Source organism: Stenella coeruleoalba, assembly GCF_951394435.1.
Source record: "Stenella coeruleoalba genome assembly, chromosome: 16".
NCBI lineage: Eukaryota > Metazoa > Chordata > Mammalia > Artiodactyla > Delphinidae > Stenella > Stenella coeruleoalba.
The window spans coordinates 84,246,189-84,268,164 of NC_137162.1; the positions used below are offsets into that span (position 1 = coordinate 84,246,189).

Consider the following 21,976-nt stretch of genomic DNA (forward strand, 5'->3'; position numbering starts at 1 on the left):
TCCTACAGTTAGCAATTGTCATGAACAAACTAGAAGACTGCCATCCCCATTTGAAATGTCAAAAAAGAAATGATCTGTGTGCTATAAAGAAAGGGAAAATCAATCTTACTTGAAGTAGTAATTTGCATACTTTGGTATAATAAACTTTATCAATAGAAGATTATAAATATGTAGGAAAATGCTGCTAAAAGTAACACTGGCTTTCAAAACTAGTCACAAAGCCCTCTGTGCCATTAGAAATTAACTGAAAATAATTTTTATGTCTCTGAAAAAATAGGTCAGAGAATGAAATAATTAGCAATTGGAAGTTTGCATGGTTTATAGGAAATAACTTTATTCATATGTCATGTTCCATTTTTACTTGAAAACCTGAACATCACTTTAGGAATTTCAAGAGCTTGAGATCCAGCGTTTTCAAAGAACATTTATTTAGTCCCTACTAACTTTTGGGGGCACTATGCTAAATATTTTATGTATGTTAACAGATTAATCTATTTATCTAAGATTACAAAGCTAATTTCAGTGGCAGAATCACAAATAGAACACAGATCTCTGGAATCTAATTTTAGGGTGTTTTAAATTTCATATGTCATTTACTTGATGGTTTTAAAATAGTCCAGAAATTTTCTTTCTTTTTCAGTCTTAATCTCTATATTTTACAAAAGAAAAAAAAAGACACATAGGCAGTTGGGAGAATGTCCTTCCTGAAAATGGTAATCATTGTGGTGCTTTGTCATTTTCCCTTAAAGAAACTTTCTGTGGTTCTAGAATTTCTTACGGAAGCCAACCATTTTCATGCTAAGCAGCCCAGAGCAGACTTTGTAAGAAAATATATTAACATTGGAGACTTTTCAAAGTGAAGTCATGGAACATGTATTCTGTTTCTTAATATAACTAATGATTGACCTGTAGACTTATGTAAACACTCTAAAGAACAAAAGGGGAAAGGGGGAAAAATCTCTGCTGCCAGCTCCAAGTATCCCTGTTAAATTCAGACAGTCACGGATGTAGAAAACAAACTTGTTTACCAGGGGGTAAGGGAGGGAGGGATAAATTGGGAGATTGGGGTTGACATATACACACTATTATATATAAAATAGATAACTAATAAGGACCTACTGTACAGCACAGGGAACTCTACTCAATACTCCATAATGACCCACATGGGAAAAGAATCTAGAAAACAGTGGATACGTATATGTGTATAACTGACTCACTTTGCTGTACAGCAGAAACTAACACAACATTGTAAGTCAACTATACTCCAATAAAAATTTTAAAAAATATATTGTCACAGTCCTGCAGAGAGGAGCCAACAACACTCCACAGTGGCTGTGCAGACGTTGTGCAGGCCTTCAGACATACAGTAACCAGCCCATGCTGATGACTGTTTAAGTCCTGATGGAGACACTGACAGTTCCAAGGGACCAGGGGTTTGCTTCCATTCACAGCTCCAATTTTTAGAATCAGTTTGCTGTGCTCCTCTTTGTCTTCTAATTTCTCCAAATGGCCGTGAGTGTGACCCAAAGGGGAATGGTTATGAAAAGACAACTTCTTTCACTAGCTCCAGGGTCTTTTTCATTTATTTTTAAACTTTTTGTTCAGTAGCTCAGTGATTTTCAAACTGATCATTACTGAAGCATGAAATCAACTTAGTGGCTACATTTTGAGATCTAATGGAATAGGCTAAAAATATTAACATGGTGAGAAGTAGGAGTATTTTTGAAGCTTTCAATGTCAAATACATGTGTATGAACTAATACGTAAATTCCTAGAATGCTTACTGGTCAAAAAATGTGAAGGTCACTGCCATATGTATATTATATGATGGGAGTTTCTGTGTTATTTTAAATAATTTTTAAATAATGGTGTAACCTCTTTCCCAAATTTGATCTTTGGGTTTGTGTCCGGCTACCATTCTTTATTTTTAGACAAATCTAATAGCAAATAAATGTATGCACTGTCATCTCATCACTTGGAATTAGTAGAAAGCGTTAGTATTTTATCTTACATCTGCATGGAAATAATCTCTGGATCTGGTCACTTGTGACCTGGTGTGGAGAGCACTGGTGAAGAAGGTCACAAACCATTTTTATTTAGGTTTTTTTACTTGGTTTTTGTACCTTTGCTTGAGAGAGTTATTTTCAGCCAATTATTGACATTTAAATCCTTGACAAACAAATTTGATGTGAATATCAAGTTTTCTAGTGTTTTATTTTCTCAGATTAATGTGACTGATCTAAAGAAATTACTTAGAAAGTAGTATTAGCTTAATGAAAATTAAACATAACCTATTCAATCATATCTCTTCATAGATTTAAAATAAACTTCCGTCTGGAGTACCTTAGTGTTAATAATGTGTTAAAATATATTTCATATTATTTGGATCTGTTTTGTTTGAGATGGTTATAACCATTTATCATTTATCTCATCTTGTTTTCTTTTCTTGCATTTTCAGCTAAAATTGACCAAGAAGCGGAGGAGAACTCACTGACAGAGACTCATAAATGGTGAGCAATTGTTTTCTTTCAGCGTTTGTTCTCAGAGTTGACTTAGAAAGTGCTTAGCGTGCTTCAGTTCAAGGAGTCAATCATTAGCTCAATTTTTATTCTCAAGCATAAAAGAGAAAGAAACTAATTCAATATGCACTTTGATGATACATTGGATTTCTGGCTTTTATTTTATAACTCTGGTTGACATATAAATCTGTTAAGTATCCAATTATTGTGACTGGCTTAGCACCTTCTCTGTAGAATAGGATTTAGCGTTGTAGAAATTTAAGAGAACCTATCTTAAGAAAAAAGGATGAAGGTTTGGTTATAGGACACTATTGAGTTTCCACAGCTGGGCCGGCACCCTGAGTTCCCCTTACATAACCCTTACTTCCAGAATGGAGGTTTGCAATCATGGGTGAGCGTAGAAAAGTATCTCAGAAATCTCTGCTTCTCTGCATCAATCTTCTCCACTTCTTCCTCTCTGTGCTAGTCAGATTTCTCCAGAAAACAGAGCCCATAGGTGTGTGTGTGTGTGTGTGTCTGTGTGTGTGTGTCTGTGTGTGTGTGTCTGTGTGTGTGTGGTGTTTGTGTGTGTCTGTGGGGGGGGTGTGTGTGGTGTGTGGGGAGTGTGTGTCTGTATGTGTGTGGCGTGTGGGGTGTGTGTGTGGGGGTGTGTGTCTCTGTGTGTGTGGTGTGTGGCGGGGTGTGCACACCTACAGATAGAGAGAGATTGATTTTAAGGAATTGGCTCAAAACAGGCGGGAAATTCTGCATGTTGTTGATGTTACAATCTTGAGTCGGAAAGCATTCTGGAGACAGAATTCCTTCCTATTTGGGTAACCAGTCTTTTTTTCTTAATTCCCTCAGCTAGATTGGATGAGGCCCATCCTCATTATGGAGGGTCATCTGCTTTTCTCAAAGTCTACTGATTTAAACGTTAATCACATCTAAAAAATACCTTTACAACAATATCTACACTGGTGTTTGACCCCAGACCAGTTACCACAGCCCAACCAAGCTGACACGTCAAATTAACCATCACAGTCTCTAAAGAAATTTGATTACTCTTGGGAAAATGTTGATAAAAGAGGTTCTTTGCTATTACTTTATGAGGCAAGATCCCATATGTCTGTGAACAGATATCACATACATAATAGTTGTATTGCAGGCAAATTGGTAAAACAGAATTGGCCAGTTTCTATCAAAGCAAAAACCGAGGTGAAGACCTTAAATTATAACAAGCAGGAATTTCAGTTAATTGTATGAAAGGAATTCTGGCTAAGGACAAATCTGTTAATAAAAGAGTCATCTTTATAATTTAGAAAATTAACTCTGAAATTTAAAAATAAAAGTAAGAATTATGGATCCTGTGAAACATTCCTAAAAGAACTAAGTCTCTGTACCATTTCTGTAGCAATGCTGCATGACCTGGACAGCAGTCAGTAGTAATTCTCTGCAGTAGGCAGTGTGGCCCTGGCCTTTCGTGTGTGATGGCTGTGCCTTGGGGTCCAAACCCTAACCCTGGGACAGCAGTGACTACTTGGCGAGGTAGAGATGTCAGGGAAGAAGACGTTATCCTCTACCCTTCTAGGTTCTTCTGGCTGGTCTAAGAATTAAACTGACATGAGAGAGATTAACAGGAGAAAATCACAGAAAAGTTTAATAACAAGTATACATGGGAGAGACCCAGGAAAACTTAAATACCACCTTCAGCTAAAGACAAAAGAGGATGTTGTGGTACTGGTTTAGGACTTCAGAGGGGAGGAAGGCAATTCACAAGGAGACAGAAAAGCAGATGCTTGCTTAAACCAGTGTTTGCTGGGCCAGCAGAGACGACAGGCACAGAGTGGACTGATGTGCAGGCCCTGCCAAGAGCCGCCCCCGCACCCCCATATTCTTGCAGATACCTCTGCTGAAAGCTCTATTCCAGGAGCAAACCCTCTATCTAAGTTCTTTAGGCATTCAGGGGCAAGGTCAGAATTTCTTCCTGAGTCTTTTGGTCCTTGATTATTTTCAGCTGGAAATAATCCAAATGCCCAAGAGACATTCTGGGGTGGCCCCTGCAGAATTAAGTCAGATAGTGTTTGCCAGATGCTCAGCACTTAGTAAGTGACTAATATGTTAATTGCTATGTTATTTTCACATTATTATCATAATCAGATTACAAAATGTTGGGTGGTGGAAGCAGAAAGCAGAGTCAGATTTCAGAATCAGGCATGTGTTTATGTGTGCGTTCTATGTTCCTCACTGTTTCTGCTGAATCTGGGATTGGGCCGCCTGGAAGCATTATTAGAGCATAGATTTTGGTGTCAGATCTGTGTATCTGCACCTGCTCCAAACTGCTGGAGCTGTGGCTCCAAGGATTTACCATAACTTTTGAATCCGTGTCCTTATCTGTGAAATAAACAATACACACATGGTGAGTGTGTAGAGATCAGCTCAGAATAATTAAATTTTCCAAGTTAAATATATGTGTAGGAACCTGCCTCCTATGGGTTTTTCGAAATCCCCTTCTTTTGGACTCACCCAAACACTTAAGCTTAGGAGACTGATTTCCAGAGTGAACTCTCTTCCCAACTAACAACAATTTCACTGGAGAAAAGGATATAAAACAATCACTTAACATTTCTAAAACACGTTCTAACAGCCTCCAGCAAATGGGAAATCATTCATTCAAGGAAATCTGCTACATCTTGGTGAGAACAGCGGGTGGTGGCATCTGAGCCACGGCCGTGGATGCCCCTCGGGCCTCCGAGCAGGCTGTCCTCCCCGGGCTGGGCCCAGCCCGCTAGCCGCTGTGTGCTGAGAAGTCCTGCTCTAGGCAAGCATGTGCAGAGGATGGGGCTCCCTGCCTCAATGCACCCCCGGCTGACGGGGTGAGGCCCTCCCTCCTCCGGAAAGGGGGCTTCTGCTGGGAGGCTTGGGGTCCCCGCTGGGGCACATAGGCCAGCGCCCTCCTCTGGCTTCAGCTCCCATGCGGAGCCCAGAGATCGTGTCCACAACGTTGCAGCTCCGTCTGAGGGGACCGACTCTATTGGAACGAAGGAGAATTCCGTGCAGGACGCCTCGTGGAAAGCAGTGGAGGTCTCAGTGGAGGACAATTAGGAGGACCCACAGCTCCGGGATGCAGACAGTGACCACAGGGTGGCCTAGCGAGCAGGCAGCCAAGAAGGAGCCTCCGGGGGCTGGGCAGGGTGGGTGAGGCCACCCTCACTCACGGGCCATCAGACCAGGGTGTGGAGAGGACTCAACAACGTTCCCCAAGCTGTGTCCAGATCCATCAGCAGATGCAGGAAGCCCCCTGGCCGGGGGCTCCCGCACAACTTCTGACCAGCCATGGGCTGCACAGTGCGCTGCTCTGACCCAGGGCCAACTCCTAGGAAGCCAGGCTTAAAACTCAGATCAGACGCCTGTCTGCAGTCTGTCTAGTAGCCACAGAAGAAGCACACCTCGTCTGCTGAGGTCATGCTGCTCCCAGAACCATGGGGACCAGCAGTGGACGCCCTCCCTCCTGCCGCTCTGAGGTCTGCCACTCGGGCAGGCTGGGGGGCTTGTCCCAAGTTCCAGAGTCTCAGGTCTCCTTCCCAGGGGTGAGGCCCACTCCCACGCCCCACGCTAGGCCACCAAATGCTCTCTCCACCTACATAAATTTTGGAACCCAAAGCCTTGGACTTTAGACTTCCTCTTTGTGCTCTCTTTGTGAAAAAATACTTCTACCCACCCCTCACCCCCAGCCCCACCTCCCAAAAATTTTTTAAGGGAAGCACACACACTCTCACTCTTTATTTGATCTCTAGATATTTGAGCTGCCTCAGCAAGGCCCTGAGAGGGGAGACCAGGCTCGCATATCTTCTCAGCCTTCCACCCCTTCTTTTATTTTTACTTTATTAGAGGTTATTATCTTTGGTGTGCCATACTATTAAGTCAGCTGAAATCCATTTGGGGGTAAGATGGTATTTAAGCATTCTACCTGGTCTGCGTATTTAAGTCCCTGCTGTTAACCAAAATTTCAGAACAGAGACCTGATTGAAATAAAAAGATGTTTATTTGGGGTTTGTTAGGACTGCAGCCTGGGAGACACAGATTCAAGAATTTGAATTGTGTTCCACCGGACTACAAAATGGGGGAAGTTTATAAAGGCAGAAAACCTGCAAGGTTACATAAATTGTCAAGAATTAGAATTGGAGCTGGCGAGAAGTAAGGGTGCTTGTTAACTAAGGACACGTGGGATCTGAAATGGTTGCGTAGTTACAAGGGGAGAGCTTGAGACCTTAAGGGTGCAGCTGGCAAGTGCTGTTCTGAATACGGCTGGTGGTGTCCTTGGACCTGGTGCAGTTCATAGAAAGTTCAGGTTCTCAGTAGGGCAGAGACCTGTCTGAGACCTGGTCCTCAGTAGCCACCTGACTCCATTTCATGAACCTCAACTGTCATCCCTCCAATCGTGATTTCAGTTTGTCATCACAGCAGAGCTGGCCTTCCTCATTCTCCTGCCTCTGTTGGCCCTTCATTGGGGTGGGGCAGTGATGTTATTACAACTGAAAACTATTACTTTTACTTTGCACGTCACAAGATACCAAGTGACAAATTGGTGGCAGATGTTTGTGCTTTAGTTTCTAGAATGGGTTGAGAGTCATTTACAGATAATTGTGATAGCTGTGCTGAACTATAAATGTCCTGGGGATATTTTTGATACCAAAACAGAAGTTCCCCAATGGTGTTGAGGCCATTTAGTGTTGCGTATTTCCACCAAGGTCGCTGTGAAAGAAGGTGGCCAGTGTGGTGGCTGAACCCTGATGGTCCACCCCAAATGGCACCTGGAAAACCACGCCAAGTGTGGTTGGAAGCCTGGCTTACTCAGCCACCCCCCACCATCCATCAGGTTGTCGGAATGGAATACCTTGCTTTTTACAATATGCAGAGTTTCCTCAAGTGTGGATAGTAAGAGGTCTTACTAGAGAAGCATATTTGTGTGAAAATCTGCTGTAAACTGCACAAACTCGTTATTGGCTTGCTTTGAAGGGAATTTTATACTGATTTGTCTTTATGTTTGAGTACTTGGAAAACAAAAAGTCTTGACTTTTAGTCATTTTAAAATGGATAGTGAACTCTTATCAAGAAATTAATTAGGATTCTTTTCTATGGTGGAATATTATGTGTTTTTCAGGTCATTTTATGATTCCCTAACTAAAGAAAAATATTCAAAAGAAACAATGGTTAGTAAACTTTTAAAGCACATCCGATCTTTTTTATATTCCATTTGATAGCACAGTAGTTTTATGTGCTAACTTGTCTATTCATGCAATCTTGCTATTAATCTGAGAAGTGGGACTTTAAGTTACTATTTCACATGAACAAAAATATGTAAGTTTTAGATAAATAGTTTGACCAAACTCTTCAGTTCTCCCAGAAAGTAAGGCGACTGAGCAGATGAGTCTTGAACCACACACCCCAAACCCAAATGCACATCGGACAAGCGTGTTCTCATCTTCAGATGATTTCCTGGGTGAGCCAGATGAATGTCTTACAGGGTGGGCTTCACCAGAAACCTGTCTGTCAGCTGCATCGCCACTGAATGTGCTTACTTCAGGCTCTGCTTTTATTTTCTTTTTAATTAGCATCATAGCTTTCTTCAATTGTGGGAAAGTATCACCAGACCAAATATGATAGTTTTTATTTTCCCACAGAATTAGTCAGTGTCTGTATCAGCTCACAGGCAGAAAATGTAACAATTCCAGATTTGTCTAATAAATGGCCATTCCTTTATATCTAAATTTAAAGAATAATGAGACTGGGAGTTATAAAATTGACTTCTCACACTCAGCGGTTCTTATTTATAAATTATGGCTAACTTCAAAATTTTCTTAGAAGTTCTTCTTTGTTTTTTTTTATTCTATAGGTACAAACCATATTTTATGGTGAAAATGATTTTGAAATAGAAAAAGAGCAGATTTTCTTTTTCTTTTTTAATTGAAGTATAGGATTTACAGTGTTGTGTTAGTTTCAGGTGTACAGCAAGTTGATTCAGTTATACATACCTATATATTTTTTCAGATTCTTTTACCTTATACGTTGTTACAAAGTGTTGAGTATAGTTCCCTGTGCTATACAGTAGGTCCTTGTTTTTTAAATCTATTTTATATATAGTAGTGTGTATATGTTAATTCCAAACTCCTAATTTATCTCTCCCCCTTACTTTCCCCTTTGGTAACTGTAAGTTTGTTTTCTATGTCTGTGGGTCTATTTTTGTTTTGAATATAAGTTCATTTGTAGCGTTTTATTAGATTCCACATATATGTGATATCATATTATATTTGTCTTTCTCTGTCTGGCTTGTGTCACTTAGTATGATAATCTCTAGGTCCATCTCTGTTGCTGCAAATGGCATTATTTCATTCTTTTTTATGGCTGAGTAATAGTCCATCATATATATGTACCACATCTTCTTTATTCATTCATCCATCAATGGACGTTTAGGTTGCTTCCATCACCTGACTATTGTAAACATTGCTGCGATGAACATTGAGGTGCATATATCTTTTCAAATTATGGTTTTCTCTGTATATATGCCCAGGAGTGGGATTGCAGTATCATATAGTAGCTCTATTTTTAGTTTTTTAAGGAACCCCTGTACTATTTTCTATAGTGACTGCACCAATTTACATTCCCATCAAGAGTGTAGGAGGGTTCCCTTTTCTCCACACCGTGTCCAACATTTGCTGTTTGTAGATTTTCTGATGATGGCCATTCTGACCAGTGTGAGGTGGTACCTCATTGTAGTTTTGATTTGCATTTCTCTAATAATTAGAGATGAGGAGTATCTTTTCATGTGCCTTTTGGCCACCTTTATGTCATCTTTAAGGAAATATCTATTTAGATCTTCTGCCCATTTTTTGATTGGGTTCTTTGTTTTTTTGATATTGAGCTGTATGAGCTGTTTGTATATTTTGGAGATTAATTCCTTGTCAGTGTATCATTTGCAAATATTTTATACCATTCTGTAGACTGTCTTTTTGTTTTGTTTATCATTTCCTTTGCTGTGCAAAAGCTTTTAAGTTTAATTAGGTCCCACTTGTTTATTTTTGCTTTTATTTCCTTTGCTTTAGGAGGCAGATCCAAAAAGATATTGCCGCAGTTTATGTCAAAGAGTGGTCTGCCTGTGTTTTCCTCTAGGAGTATAATGGTTTCTGGTATTACATTTAGGCCTTTAATTGATATTGAGTTTATTTTTGTGTGTGGTGTAAGAGAATGTTGTAATTTCATTCTTTTACATGTAGCTGTCCAGTTTTCTCAGCACCACTTATTTAAGAGACTGTCTTTTCTCCATAGTATATTCTTGCCTCCTTTGTCATAGATTAATTGACCATAAGCACATGGGCTTATTTCTGGGCTCTCTATTCTGTCCCATTGATGTACGTGTCTGTTTTGTGCCAGTACCATGCTGTTTAGATTACCATAGCTTTGTAGTATTGTCTGAAGTCAGGGTGTCTGATTCCTCCAGCTCCATTTTTCTTTCTCAAGATTGCTTTGGCTACTTGGAGTCTTTGTGTTTCCATACAAATTTAAAAATTTTTTGTTCTAGTTCTGAGAAAAATATCCTTGGTAATTTGATAGGGATTGCATTGATAGGTTTGTGTTTATCTGGCTTAGTCTGGCATACCAGGCAGGCTGCAGCCTGGTATTAAAACTGAAGTGATAGGGAATATCTTTGTAAAACTCCCAAACAATTACATCATTCTATTAACAATATTGATAAAGTAAAGCAAAGTTGCAGTTTGTATTTTCCAATTTAGATTTTTTTGTTAACTACTTGACATCCTGCCAGGAGGGTCACCATTTGGAGGCCTACAGGAGGAAGGCTTCCAGGGGAAATTGGAGAAAACTCTCTCACACCTTCCACTCTCAGGCCTTGGTGTGCATTTTAGGTACAGCACTTTTCTTTGGACAAAGGGGTTTTCTTCTGTGGCTACATTATTCAACTTTTTATAAAACCAGTGACTTTCAACAGTGTGGGGCCCTCTGACACCCTGTGCAGATTTGCTGGCCTTTGTCAGTTATAAAAAACATTCTGAAATGGTAGTCTCTACTGAATTTTTTTATGTTTTAGCTTTTATGCATTCTGAATAGAACGACTTCAGGACCTTCTGCTTTAGAGAATTTGGTATGTTTCCTTTCAGTTTTGGTTTGTAATTATAAAGGGGGAAAATGCATCAAATAATTTCTGCCCTTTTGCAAAGTTTTGTTTTAAAAATGGAAAATTTCCTGTTGTATAGGGTTGATAAAATCTTCCCCACTCCAATATTTTAAAATATATTTGGGCCTAGTCTAGGCTAAAGTGTTTCCAGAAGCTAAGTTCTCCAACCTAAAAGAGGTTAGAACTCCTAAAGTTTTTTCCTGTGTAAGCAAGAAGAAGAGGAGTGAAGTCGCCACATTTTTATTAAAGATTCTAATCCCTGTGTTCTTGCAGGGTGTGGGGAGGATGAAGACCCAAGAGAGTACACACTGTTTTGCCCACTGTTTTGTACTTTAGAGAACAGAAAGTAGTAGAAAAGCTAAGGGGTAATAATTTAAGATAACAGGTGTATTTAACCATATCATGATTCAAATCTATTAGGGTTGTACCTTTTGAGAAACTATGCTTCTAGCACAGTAGATGTTCTAGGAAAAAAAAAACAGTTGAATAAAAGTAGTTACTTCCTGATTGAAGGAAAAGATTTTTCTGGGTAGAATGAAACTAAGAGAAAAATGAAACAGTTATACGTGACTTTATCTGTAGACATATTTCATAAGGCAAATTAGAAATCTTCTTTAGAAGATTGTCGTTAGAGGGGAAAATTTGGTTACAATTTACAGAGAACCACCTTAAATTAAGTAAAACCCCCAAAGGATTTCTCAGAGGGCTCCAGAATCCAAGGTAAAGGGAAATAGCCTCAGGGGGATGGGAACCAGGCAGGGGTGAGCACAGGGCCCAGTCCCTGACCAGGTTAGAGTGGAGTGGTTAGCAAATCCTGGTTCCACTTTTTTTAAAGTTATCTGATTTGGGGAAATTTATTGAAACTCTGTACCTCCATTTCTTCATTTCTAAAATGAGAAGAATAATAGAATAGTGCCTGGCACAATGTAATTACCTGATATTCTTCTCACTTCATGATGTTTACCATGTGGACCTGCCACTAATGACCCAAGTCTGAATTTTCTCTGTAGCTATCATTGCAGATTCTCAAAAGGGTGGATCTGATTGACTTCCAGACAGGTGGCACGGGCTCGAGAAGTCCAGCTCGGGCTATGAGCGCAGCAAGTCTTCTAAAGCTAAGAAACAATGGCACTTTGACTTGGGGGTGAGGGTAGTGTACCAATAAGGGTTAAAAAGAGATAATTTTGTGACTAGTGAATGACCTTTTAATAGGTTGACTTTTTCTTTGTGGGAACTTTTATATCATAAAGCACATCATCTCACTTTGTGGCTACAGTTGCATACACCAAATGTGAGTAAACTTATACGAAAAGCAGCATGAAGAATTGTTTTGCGTGGTTTGCTCACCATTTGTCCTGAGGGGCAACATAGTTATGGGCTCAGACCAGTGGAATTTATAGCTGCATTTACCGTGCAAACTTTGCATCAGAGTCGGAGGGAAAACACTGCATAGATTCTGGCCCCACTGAAGTGCGTCTGCAGGAAGCATCCAGGAGGAAGATAGCAACACTCCTAGGCCAACTGCAGGGTCATCTGTCTTTATGATCTCGGTTTTCTTCATTTATGTGGGTGGTCAAAGCTGTCAAGTAGATACTGTATTTAACACAGTAGCTAAACATGCAGTAGATATACAACACACACAGCTTCTTCCCCAGAGAGTATGCAATATTTTACTTTTCAAACAGCACTTTCTTTCAAAGGTCCAAGGTTTTCCCAGGTCCTCTCCTCCCCGCTCCTTCCCCAAGCAATATCAGCGCACCCAGGTAAGACCACACGCCCTGCTCCTGGCCACAGAGACTCCTAAGGAGAAACAGTAGCATATTTGCAATGAAAATACATTTTAATCCCTCTGGTAATACTGTGGTGTGGAAATTTGCATCTATACTGATTTTTGAAGGAGTAAGAGTATTATTGGCACATCAGTCCCTAGATTAGCATGAATGATGCAGGTTGCTTCCCGAAAGTTGCCTAACCTTAGTGTGTATTCTTTAACCCACTAAAACATTTCCCCAAGTGACTGGGGATTATTTTTAAAGTTATGAAAATATATCCTCATAAAATAATTCGTAAAGTCTTTTTGGTTTTGTTTGTAGTCTTTACATTTTTTAGCAATAAAATCATTAGTACTTCTGGGAAAAACATCATGAATTGATGAAAATTCTTTGACTTAATGATATTGAATTCAATTTTTAAAAAATGAGAATATTTGACATTGGTTTTCAAAATTGGTCTAAAAAACCTGTAAGAAAGTAGGCCAGAAGGTTCTTGACTCTGAGTTACTCACCATCAAGAATCCACCAGAAAGAGAGCAAGGAGAGAGAAAAAAGGCAGCAGGAAACTGGAAAATAATTTCCATAAACAGAAAAGAAAGAGAAAACTAGAAATAGGACGTGATAAAGCCACTGCACTAAACATAAAGCACATCATCTCACTTTGTGACTACATAAAGCGTATTTTTTCTTGTTTTATTCTAGGGTGTGGTGAGTCAATATCTAGTAGAGTGTCTTATCCCATGTTATTTTTTTATGACCTGAAACTTAGACCTCACTCTTTTGAAATTGATTTCATTTCAAGCATTTGGTGACAACCGAAAGCATGGTTGCATATTGGTAACACAGGTACTCTGTAGTCATTTATTTAGAGAACTTGAAATATAGGCCCATTAGCAAATAACCAGAAAATTATTGCTTCTGATATTTCAAAAGACATCACTGGAGCATCTGAGGATATTCACTTGAAGATCCTCAGATGCTCCAGTGATGTCTTAAGAGAAACAGTGCCTTACAGGTTGACATACATATTTTTAAAATCTGTGTTAAGGACCTTTTAATTCCTGTCCTTACTCATGAATATAAAAATACAAGTCTCATCTTTTTCAAAACTCATGCAGCTTATCTTTCCTTTTTCTCTTTGGTTACATTCCACATGTTCCTGGTTAGATAAGGATAAATAAAGATAATACTTCAAACCTACCAACTTTATCTGAAACATATGTTTTATCAACTCTGCTATTTAAGTGGCTGAGCCATGTTCTCAGATACAGACTATCAGAATTTGGACCTCATGTTAAAAGCAGTATACATTTTACACTTTCATGCTATTAAAAGTGCTTTCCTTACACAGTACCTGTAGAAAAATGCGAGGTTCTATTTTAATGGATTATGAGCTCTAATTTCCTCATATAAATCTCTGGGGGGAGGGGAGAATCTCTTCCCTAACCTCCCCAATAACTTGCACACACACAGTTATTCAGCATTATGATATTTCTGTAAACTCTGTGAATTATCTTGCATTGTAGCATTTTAATAGAAATGAGCAAATAATAAGGAAAACAAGTAGCAAGAGTTAAAATAGTCATAGATGTCCTATTGCTTTGCTAAATCTGCAGTTGCTAAATATTACTATGTTGATTTAAGACGATGGCATTTTTTTCATAACCTATTATACATTTCAAGGTCAAAATGTACTAGGAATATAAGGGTATGCATATCTAAGTAATTTTTTATGTTAAAACATTTTTTAAAATCAGTAACCACAAATAACTACCCACTCTAGTACTATTTTGATAAAAAATTTTAAAAGAAAACTAAATGTCAAAATCCAGAACTTGGTAGCTTATTTCAAGTATAATGTTTATCATTTGATGCAGAATAAATTTAGTGATATTAATTGTAAGATTTATAGAACAACAAGTGAAGGATGGGACATCATGTCTCCCAGATAATAATTCATAAATTAGAAAAAAAGAGAAGGTTTGCTGCTAGCTATTACACAACATATAAGCATAAGTATAAAAGGGTACTGGCATTTTAAAAATTGTTATTTCTTAATTCCATCCTAAAAAAGACATATTTACATGCCAGCTCAGAAGCAAAACACTGCCTTTAACGTTTTCTGTTTGAAGTTTCTCACTGGCTAAATCTAGGAATCTGAAAAATTGACAGTCAGTGACAGAGCAGCAAAATGAAGGCATTTTGAAATAGTGAACAAGGTGTTAGCATTCAGAAGGGGAAAATCAACCTTAGGATAGTGAGATTCTGCCAGAAGTAGATCTAGATTTCTAGATTTCTGCCTCAGGCCATTAACCAAATAAATTGCAAAAGGATTAAGGAAATAAACATTAAAATTGAAACTTTAACCAGAAGAAAATAATGGGAAATAGTTATAGGGTTTAAAATTGGGGGAAGCTTCCCAAGCATGGTAGCCACAGAATATCAATGTTTATTTCTATTTTTGTTACTACTTCTAAGTTATCTATTGTTTGTTGTTGTTCTTCTAAGTAACAAATTGCAGAGGATAGGTAGTCAAGTTAGTTTAGGAAAGTTTTTTTGGCTTGTTCATTATTCTTATATTTTCCAGGCATACGTTGCTTCTCTAGTTCATTCCGCTTTTGATCAATTTTCATTTCTCCAATATAGACGGAGTTGAAAAAGTCAATTAGTACCACCAGACTTGTAACAAAAAGCAGCCACCTCCTGCCCCACCCTTCCTTACACCCATTTACCTTTCTCTTCGCTGTTTCCCCTCGTATTTTCTGCCATATTTCTCAATAATAGCCTTGTACAACTACTTCATTATTTATTTATTTAGCCATTATCTATTAATTTACCATAAAGGTATGTGAAGTTTTAACTCACTTTGTTACCAAACCACGCTTGTGTCAGCTCACCAATGCACAGCAAAGTCAATCTGCTGACACCGGGTTGTGATGAAGGAAAGTAGAGCATTTCTTGCAGGCGCCAAGAAAGGAGAACAGGCAGGTCATGCTCAAAGGACCTGAACCCCTGATGGCTTTCAAGGCAGGTTTAAAAGCCACATTAGGGGTAACAGTCACAGGGTATGTGATCATGTCATGGACATTCTACTGACTGACTGGTGATGAGGTAACAGGATGATGTTTTGAGAATCTCCATCATCAGTCTTCTGGCTCCAGTCAGTCTGGGGTCTACAGGCTTGTGGTCAGCATGTAGTTACTATCCTCCACCGGGTGGGGTCTTAGTTCCTACAGAACAACTGGAGGATATACATCAAGATGTTCTGTATAGAACCCTGAGGAGGCACTAAGGGTCCTGTGACTCTGAGTTATGGTTGAACTGCTGTTCATGCTATTACTTTTCTTGCTTGACTGCTTTTCCTTTGTTTCTGCATTTTCTCACTTCTCTAATCATTCACTACTTGAGTCTCCTCCTTGCAACTCAGTTATTGAATTCTTCATCTCTGTTTGGTTCTTTATATTTTCTAACTCTGTTGAAAACTAACTTCTCACTCTGTTCATCCAGTCTTCTCCCAAGTTCTTTGGTCATTACTTTTATTACCTTGAACTCTTTATCAAGTAGGTTGCCTATCTCCACTTCACTTAGTTCTTCTGGGGTTTTATTTTTTCCTTCGTTTGGAACATGTTCCTCTGTCGCCTCATTTTGCATAATTTGCTGTTTTTACTCTATGTATCTTGTAGGTTGGTTACAGTTCCTGACCTGGGAGAAGTGGCCTTTTGTAGGAAATATCCTGTGGGTCCCAGCAGCACACTCCCCTCTGGACACCAGAGCTATATGCTCTAGGGGTGCCCCTATTGGGCTGCATTGGTCCTTCTGTTGTGGCAGGCTGACTATTGTGGGTGGTTTCATAGGCGTGGCTGGACCCTGGTCCCTTTGATTGCCAGGCCCTGCCTTCTGCTGAGGCTGCTGTCTCGTTGATGGGCGGGGCTCTGGCCCAGGGACTTCTGGTGTGTGGGGCCCCCCTCTAGTGCAGGTGGCCATGACAAAGCTGTAGATGTCTGCTCAGATCCTGTGTCCCATACCTCTCAAAATGCCTGGATATTTCCCTTTATCCCTGAGCAGTAGCTGCAGAGCCCTTTGGGAAAGGACTGAGGGCATCAGTACAGTACATGCTCCCCACAGCGTTTCAGGGTCATCCCTTTTGTCGGTTGGTTCTGGATCTGAAATCAGCACAATTCCAGGAACTGAGCAAGGGATCTTGACAATTTATTAAAGCAACTGCCCTTATCCTCCTGTTCCTCTATTCTTGCCCTTTTATTTGATTGTAGATGTTAAGCAATGTCTTTTTTTTTTTTTTTTTTTTTTTGCTTCTAAGGATACCATGATCTAGTAACCATCTCCACACTCTCTGTAGGGAAGACCCCCTGTCAGTCACGATGATAACCCCAGGCTTCTGGCCACTGGGCTTCACCATTGGCCCCTGTACTCCCGGGTTCCATCATCCCCATGGGTTTTAATGGGCTCAGCTGTGATCTCTCCTACTGGCTTCCCTGGCCCACAGCACAGAGCAACATCAGCGCCCCTGTTGCCAGTGCATTCTTGACAGCCTTGATGTGTGGTGGGCCCTCTGGGACCTCCCGTGGAGTACTCCTTTGCTCAGTGTTCTGGACTCATGTGATACACACAGGCATGCCCACTGCCCTCAGCCTCTTCACTCCCTGCTCTGCGATTGTCCAGGACAGCTGAGCCATGCCTGCTCTCCTCTGCCTTGGCCATAGCTTACTCTAGGCCTGTAAGAGCCGCCCCCAACTCCTGCCACTACACATGGCTAATTCTTGCAGCAACATGGGTGTATAATCTCTTTTCCTACATCAGGTCTAGCACTTCCCTAGCTGAGGTGCTCACCTTTACTAGAGAAGAGTGGGGCCCTCTACAAACTCTTGACAGTTTTAGGGATCTGTAGGGGTGACTGTCAGTTATCTTCATCGCTTGTTTTGGGATCCCAGGTTTTCCCAGCCAGGGTCTGACTTTAGCTTAGCAGACCTGCTTGGCTGTGCATCTAAATGTCTCTGGAACTCTTCAGCCTGGCTGTTATATCTTCTTTTTGTTGTGCAGCTTTATCTGTTCTCTCACTACAGGTGACAACTGTCTCTTTCCAAACCACCAAGTTGCCCCTAGTCTTTAACTGTCTGTTAAGCCCAGGGCCTCTCATTATCCCTCTGCAGGGTGTCAATCCAACCTAGCCGTAGTCAGCCAATTCCGCTGTCTATGTGGCATTGTTCTCACCATGTCTTCAGTAGCCTGAATAATCACACCTGCGAGGACATTCCCACACAAGGATATTTTTCTAGGCCACCTCGGTGATATTGTTAGCAGTTTATAGCCTCCAGTGTGCCAGGGTCCATGCCACGTGCCACGCAGGACAGTGGGGTGGTGACTGAATCTGTCCCAGACCTCAACTTACTGCTTGTTTTCTCAGGCTCCTTGTGGCTCCACTTATGTTATTTCAGGTTCTCCAAGAAGCAGGTGCCAAGACTGGATTTACTGGGAGAAACAGGAAGGGATCCAGAGGATGGTAGGGCAGCTGTTAGATCTGGATGCAGGTCCAGCTCCCATGGAGGAGAGGGAAGGAAGGAAGACTGGATAGCAAAAGTCTCAGACTGCAGTGCAGTTACCAGAAAGTTTTGGCAAAGCTGATTGGAAGTCCTTCAGCCAAGTTCGCCTTTGAGAGGAGAGCCTTGTGTCCCCTAGGGTAGCACCGGCACCAGCACCCTGCTGTGTTCACTCACTGGCAGGGGGCAACCCTGGGCCTCTGTGTAAATGAAATGGCTGACCCCAGAGCACAGCAGCTGAAGCCCTCGGTCAGTTTCGTTTTCCTCAGTTGGAACCTGGGAGATCTGAAAGATGTGTACTTGTGGTTGCCATAGACATGATACATTTTATTTCTCCTATTTTTAATACCTTTAAATTAACAAATATATTTAATATATTTGTCCCTTCCCAAAATAATATAACACCTTCAAATTATTTAACTTTTCTCACCACCACAAGTTGTTGATCAGTATTTTAGGGGTGTGTGTGTGTGTGTGTGTGTGTGTGTGTGTGTGTGTGTGTGTGTGTGTAAGATGTGACGTCTGTGTTTAGGTTCCTTTTGTGTGTTTTTTGCATATAAACGGCCAGCTGTTCCAGCACCATTTGTTGAAAAGACTGTCATTTCTCCATTGACTTGCCTTTGTTCCTTTTTCAAAGATCAGTCAACTATATTTGTGAGCCTACTTCTGGACACTCTATTCTGTTTCATTGAACACATGTCTACTCTTTCTCTAATAATACCACACTGTCCCGCTTTATAGTGAGCCTTAAAATTGGGTAATGTGAGGGCTTCAACTTTGTTTTTCTTCTTCAGTATTGTGATGGCTATTCCAGGTCTTTTTCCTCTTCCATATAAGCTTTAGAATCAGTTTGTCAATATCCACAAAATAACTTGTTAGGATTTTTATTGGAATTACATGAATCAAATTAAGTTGGGAAGAACTAGCATCTTTACAATATTGACTATTCCTACCCATGTTCATAGACTAGCTCTCCATTTATTTAGATCCTATTTGATTTTTTTTATCAGAGTTTTGTAATTTTCCTCATAGATATTATATCTGTAGTTAGATTTATGCCTTAGTATTCCATGTTTTTTGTGCTATAGTAAATTATATATTTTTTAATTTCAAAACTTAATTGTTCAATGCTGGTGTATAAGAAAGCAATTGACTTTTGTATATTGACCTGTATCCTTCAACCTTCCTATATTTGTTTATAGGTTCCAGGAATTATTTTGTAGATTCTTTGGCATTTCTATATAAACATATTCATCTGCAGATAAAGACAGTTTTATTTCTCCCCTCCCAATCTGTATGCCTTTTATTTACTTTTCTTGTCTTGTTGTATTAGCTAAGACTTCCAGTATGGTGCAAATAGAAGTGAAAGAGGGCACCCTAGCCTTATTACCACTATTAGGAGGAAAGCATTCAGTCTCTTACTATTCAGTATGGTGTTAGCTCTAGGGTTTTTTGTAGATGTTCCTCCTCAATTCAAGGAAGTTCTCTATTCCTAGTTTGCTGAGAGTTTTTATCATGGTGTTAGATTTTGTGAAATGTTTTTCCTGCACCAGTTGATATCATTACATGATTTTTTTCGTTTAGCTTGTTCATGTGGTAGATTACATTTTTTTATTTGAATATTGAACCCATCTTGCATAACTAGAATAAACATCACTTGTCATGGTGTAAAACAATTTTTATTCATGTTGAATTCTATTTGCTAGTATTCTGTTGAGAATTTTTGTATCTATGCTCAAGAGACATGTTGGCCTGTACTTTTTTTCTTGTAATGTATTTATCTTGTTTTGGTATTAGGCAATTGCTGGCCATATAGAATGAGTTAGGAACTCTTTCTTCTGCTTCTAATTTCTGGAAGAGATTTAACTTTTCTATAAAGATTTGGTAGAAAACTCACTAGAAAAACCACCTAGATCTTATGGTTTCTTTTTGGAAGGTTATTAATTATTGACTTAATTTATTTAATAGATGGAGATGTCTGAAGAAAGTTTTAGTAGCTGATGTCTTTCAAAGAATTGATATATTTTATCTAAGTTATCAAAATTGTTGGCAAAGAATTATTCATAACATTCCTTTAAATGTCCATGGGATTAATAGTGATAACCCTTCTTTCATTATTTACATTACTAATTTGTGCTTTTTTCTCTTATTTCTTTAGTTAACCTGACCAGAGGTTAATCAATTTTATTGATCTTTTCCAAAAATCAGCTTTCTGTTTTGCTGATTTTTCTCCATTGTTTTTCTTTTTTTCTATTTCATTTATATCTGCTCTAATTTTTACTTCTTTTCTTCTGCTTGCTTTGAGCTTAAATTGTATTTTTTACTCTAGTTCTCTAAGGTGAAATCTTATTGATCTTAGAAGTTTCTTCTTTTCTAAGAACATTTTATGCTATAAATTTTCACCTGAGTTCTTTAACTACATCCTACAAATTTTGATATGTTGTACTTACAGTTCAAAACATTTTCTAATTTCCCTTGAGATATTTTCTTTGACCTGTGAATTGTTTAGAAATGATTTGGAGGCTTTGGAATATGGGTAAGATGACAGAGTAGGAAGACACTGAGCTTACTTCCTGCCATGGACACACCAAAATTACAGCTATTTACACAACATCTACTGATGAGAAAAACTGAAAGATGAGGAGAAAAGAGCTTCTACAACTAAAGATATAAAGAGGGAGCCAGAAAGAGGCAGGTAGGAGGGGCAGAGATGTGGTATAGTCAAGACCCATACCCCCGAGTGGCTGACCCCAAAGAGGAGAATAATTACAATGGCAGAGATTTTCCCCAAAGGGTGAGGAGACCAAGCCCCATCCTGTGATCCCCAGCCTGGGGCTCCTGCACCAAGAAGACAAGCCCCCAAAATGTTTGGCTTTTTTTTTTTAACATCTTTATTGGAGTATAATTGCTTTACAATGGTGTCTTAGTTTCAAAGTGAAACTAAGTGAAACTAAACTTTGTTACTAAACTAAACTAAACTAAACTTTGTTACTAAGTGAAACTTAGTAACAAAGTGAATCAGTTATACATATACACATGTTCCCATATCTCTTCCCTCTTGCATCTCCCTCCCTCCCACCCTCCCTATCCCACATCTCTAGGTGGTCAGAAAGCACCGAGCTGATCTTACTGTGCTATGTGGCTGCTTCCCACTAGCTATCTATTCTACGTTTGGTAGTGTATATATGTCCATACCACTCTCTCACTTTGTCACAGCCTACCCTTCCCACTCCCCATATCCTCAAGTCCGTTCACTAGTAGGTCTGCGTCTCCATTCATGTCTTACCCCAAAGTTCTTCATGAAGTTTTTTTTTCCTCTTAGATTCCATATATATGTATTACTATACGGTATTTGCTTTTCTCTTTCTGGCTTACTTCACTCTGTATGACAGACTCTAGGTCCATCCACCTCACTACAAATAACTCAATTTCATTTCTTTTCATGGCTGAGTAATATTCCATTGTATATATGTGCCACAACTTCTTTATCCATTGATCTGTCGGTGGACACTTTGGTTGCTTCCATATCCTGGCATTGTGAATAGAGCTGCAATGAACATTGTGGTACCTGACTCTTTGAATTACAGTTTTCTCAGGGTATATGCCAATACTGGGATTGCTGGGTCATATGTTACTTCTACTTTCAGTTTTTTAAGGAACCTCCATACTGTTCTCCATAGTGGCTGTATCAATTTACATTCCCACGAGCAGTGCAAGAGTGTTCCCTTTTCTCCACACCCTCTCCAGCATTTGTTGTTTCTAGATTTTTTGATGATGGCCATTCTGACTGGTGTGAGATGATATCTCATTGTAGTTTTGATTTGCATTTCTCTAATGACTAATGATGTTGAGCATTCTTTCATGTGTTTGTTGGCAATCTGTATATCTTCTTTGGAGAAATGTCTATTTAGGTCTTCTGCCCATTTTTGGATTGGGTTGTTTGTTTTTTGTTATTGAGCTGCA

General features: G+C 39.5%; 1 protein-coding gene across 1 annotated transcript in view; it reads left to right on the forward strand.

Annotated features, from left to right (window-relative positions):
• The window catches only part of FMN2 (formin 2), a 315,421-nt gene that overhangs the window by 252,616 nt on the left and 40,829 nt on the right, over positions 1-21,976 (forward strand). The window contains exon 15 of the mRNA XM_079899446.1: positions 2,459-2,510. Coding sequence (XP_079755572.1) covers positions 2,459-2,510 — 52 coding nt within the window. The remainder of the gene's footprint in view (positions 1-2,458; positions 2,511-21,976) is intronic.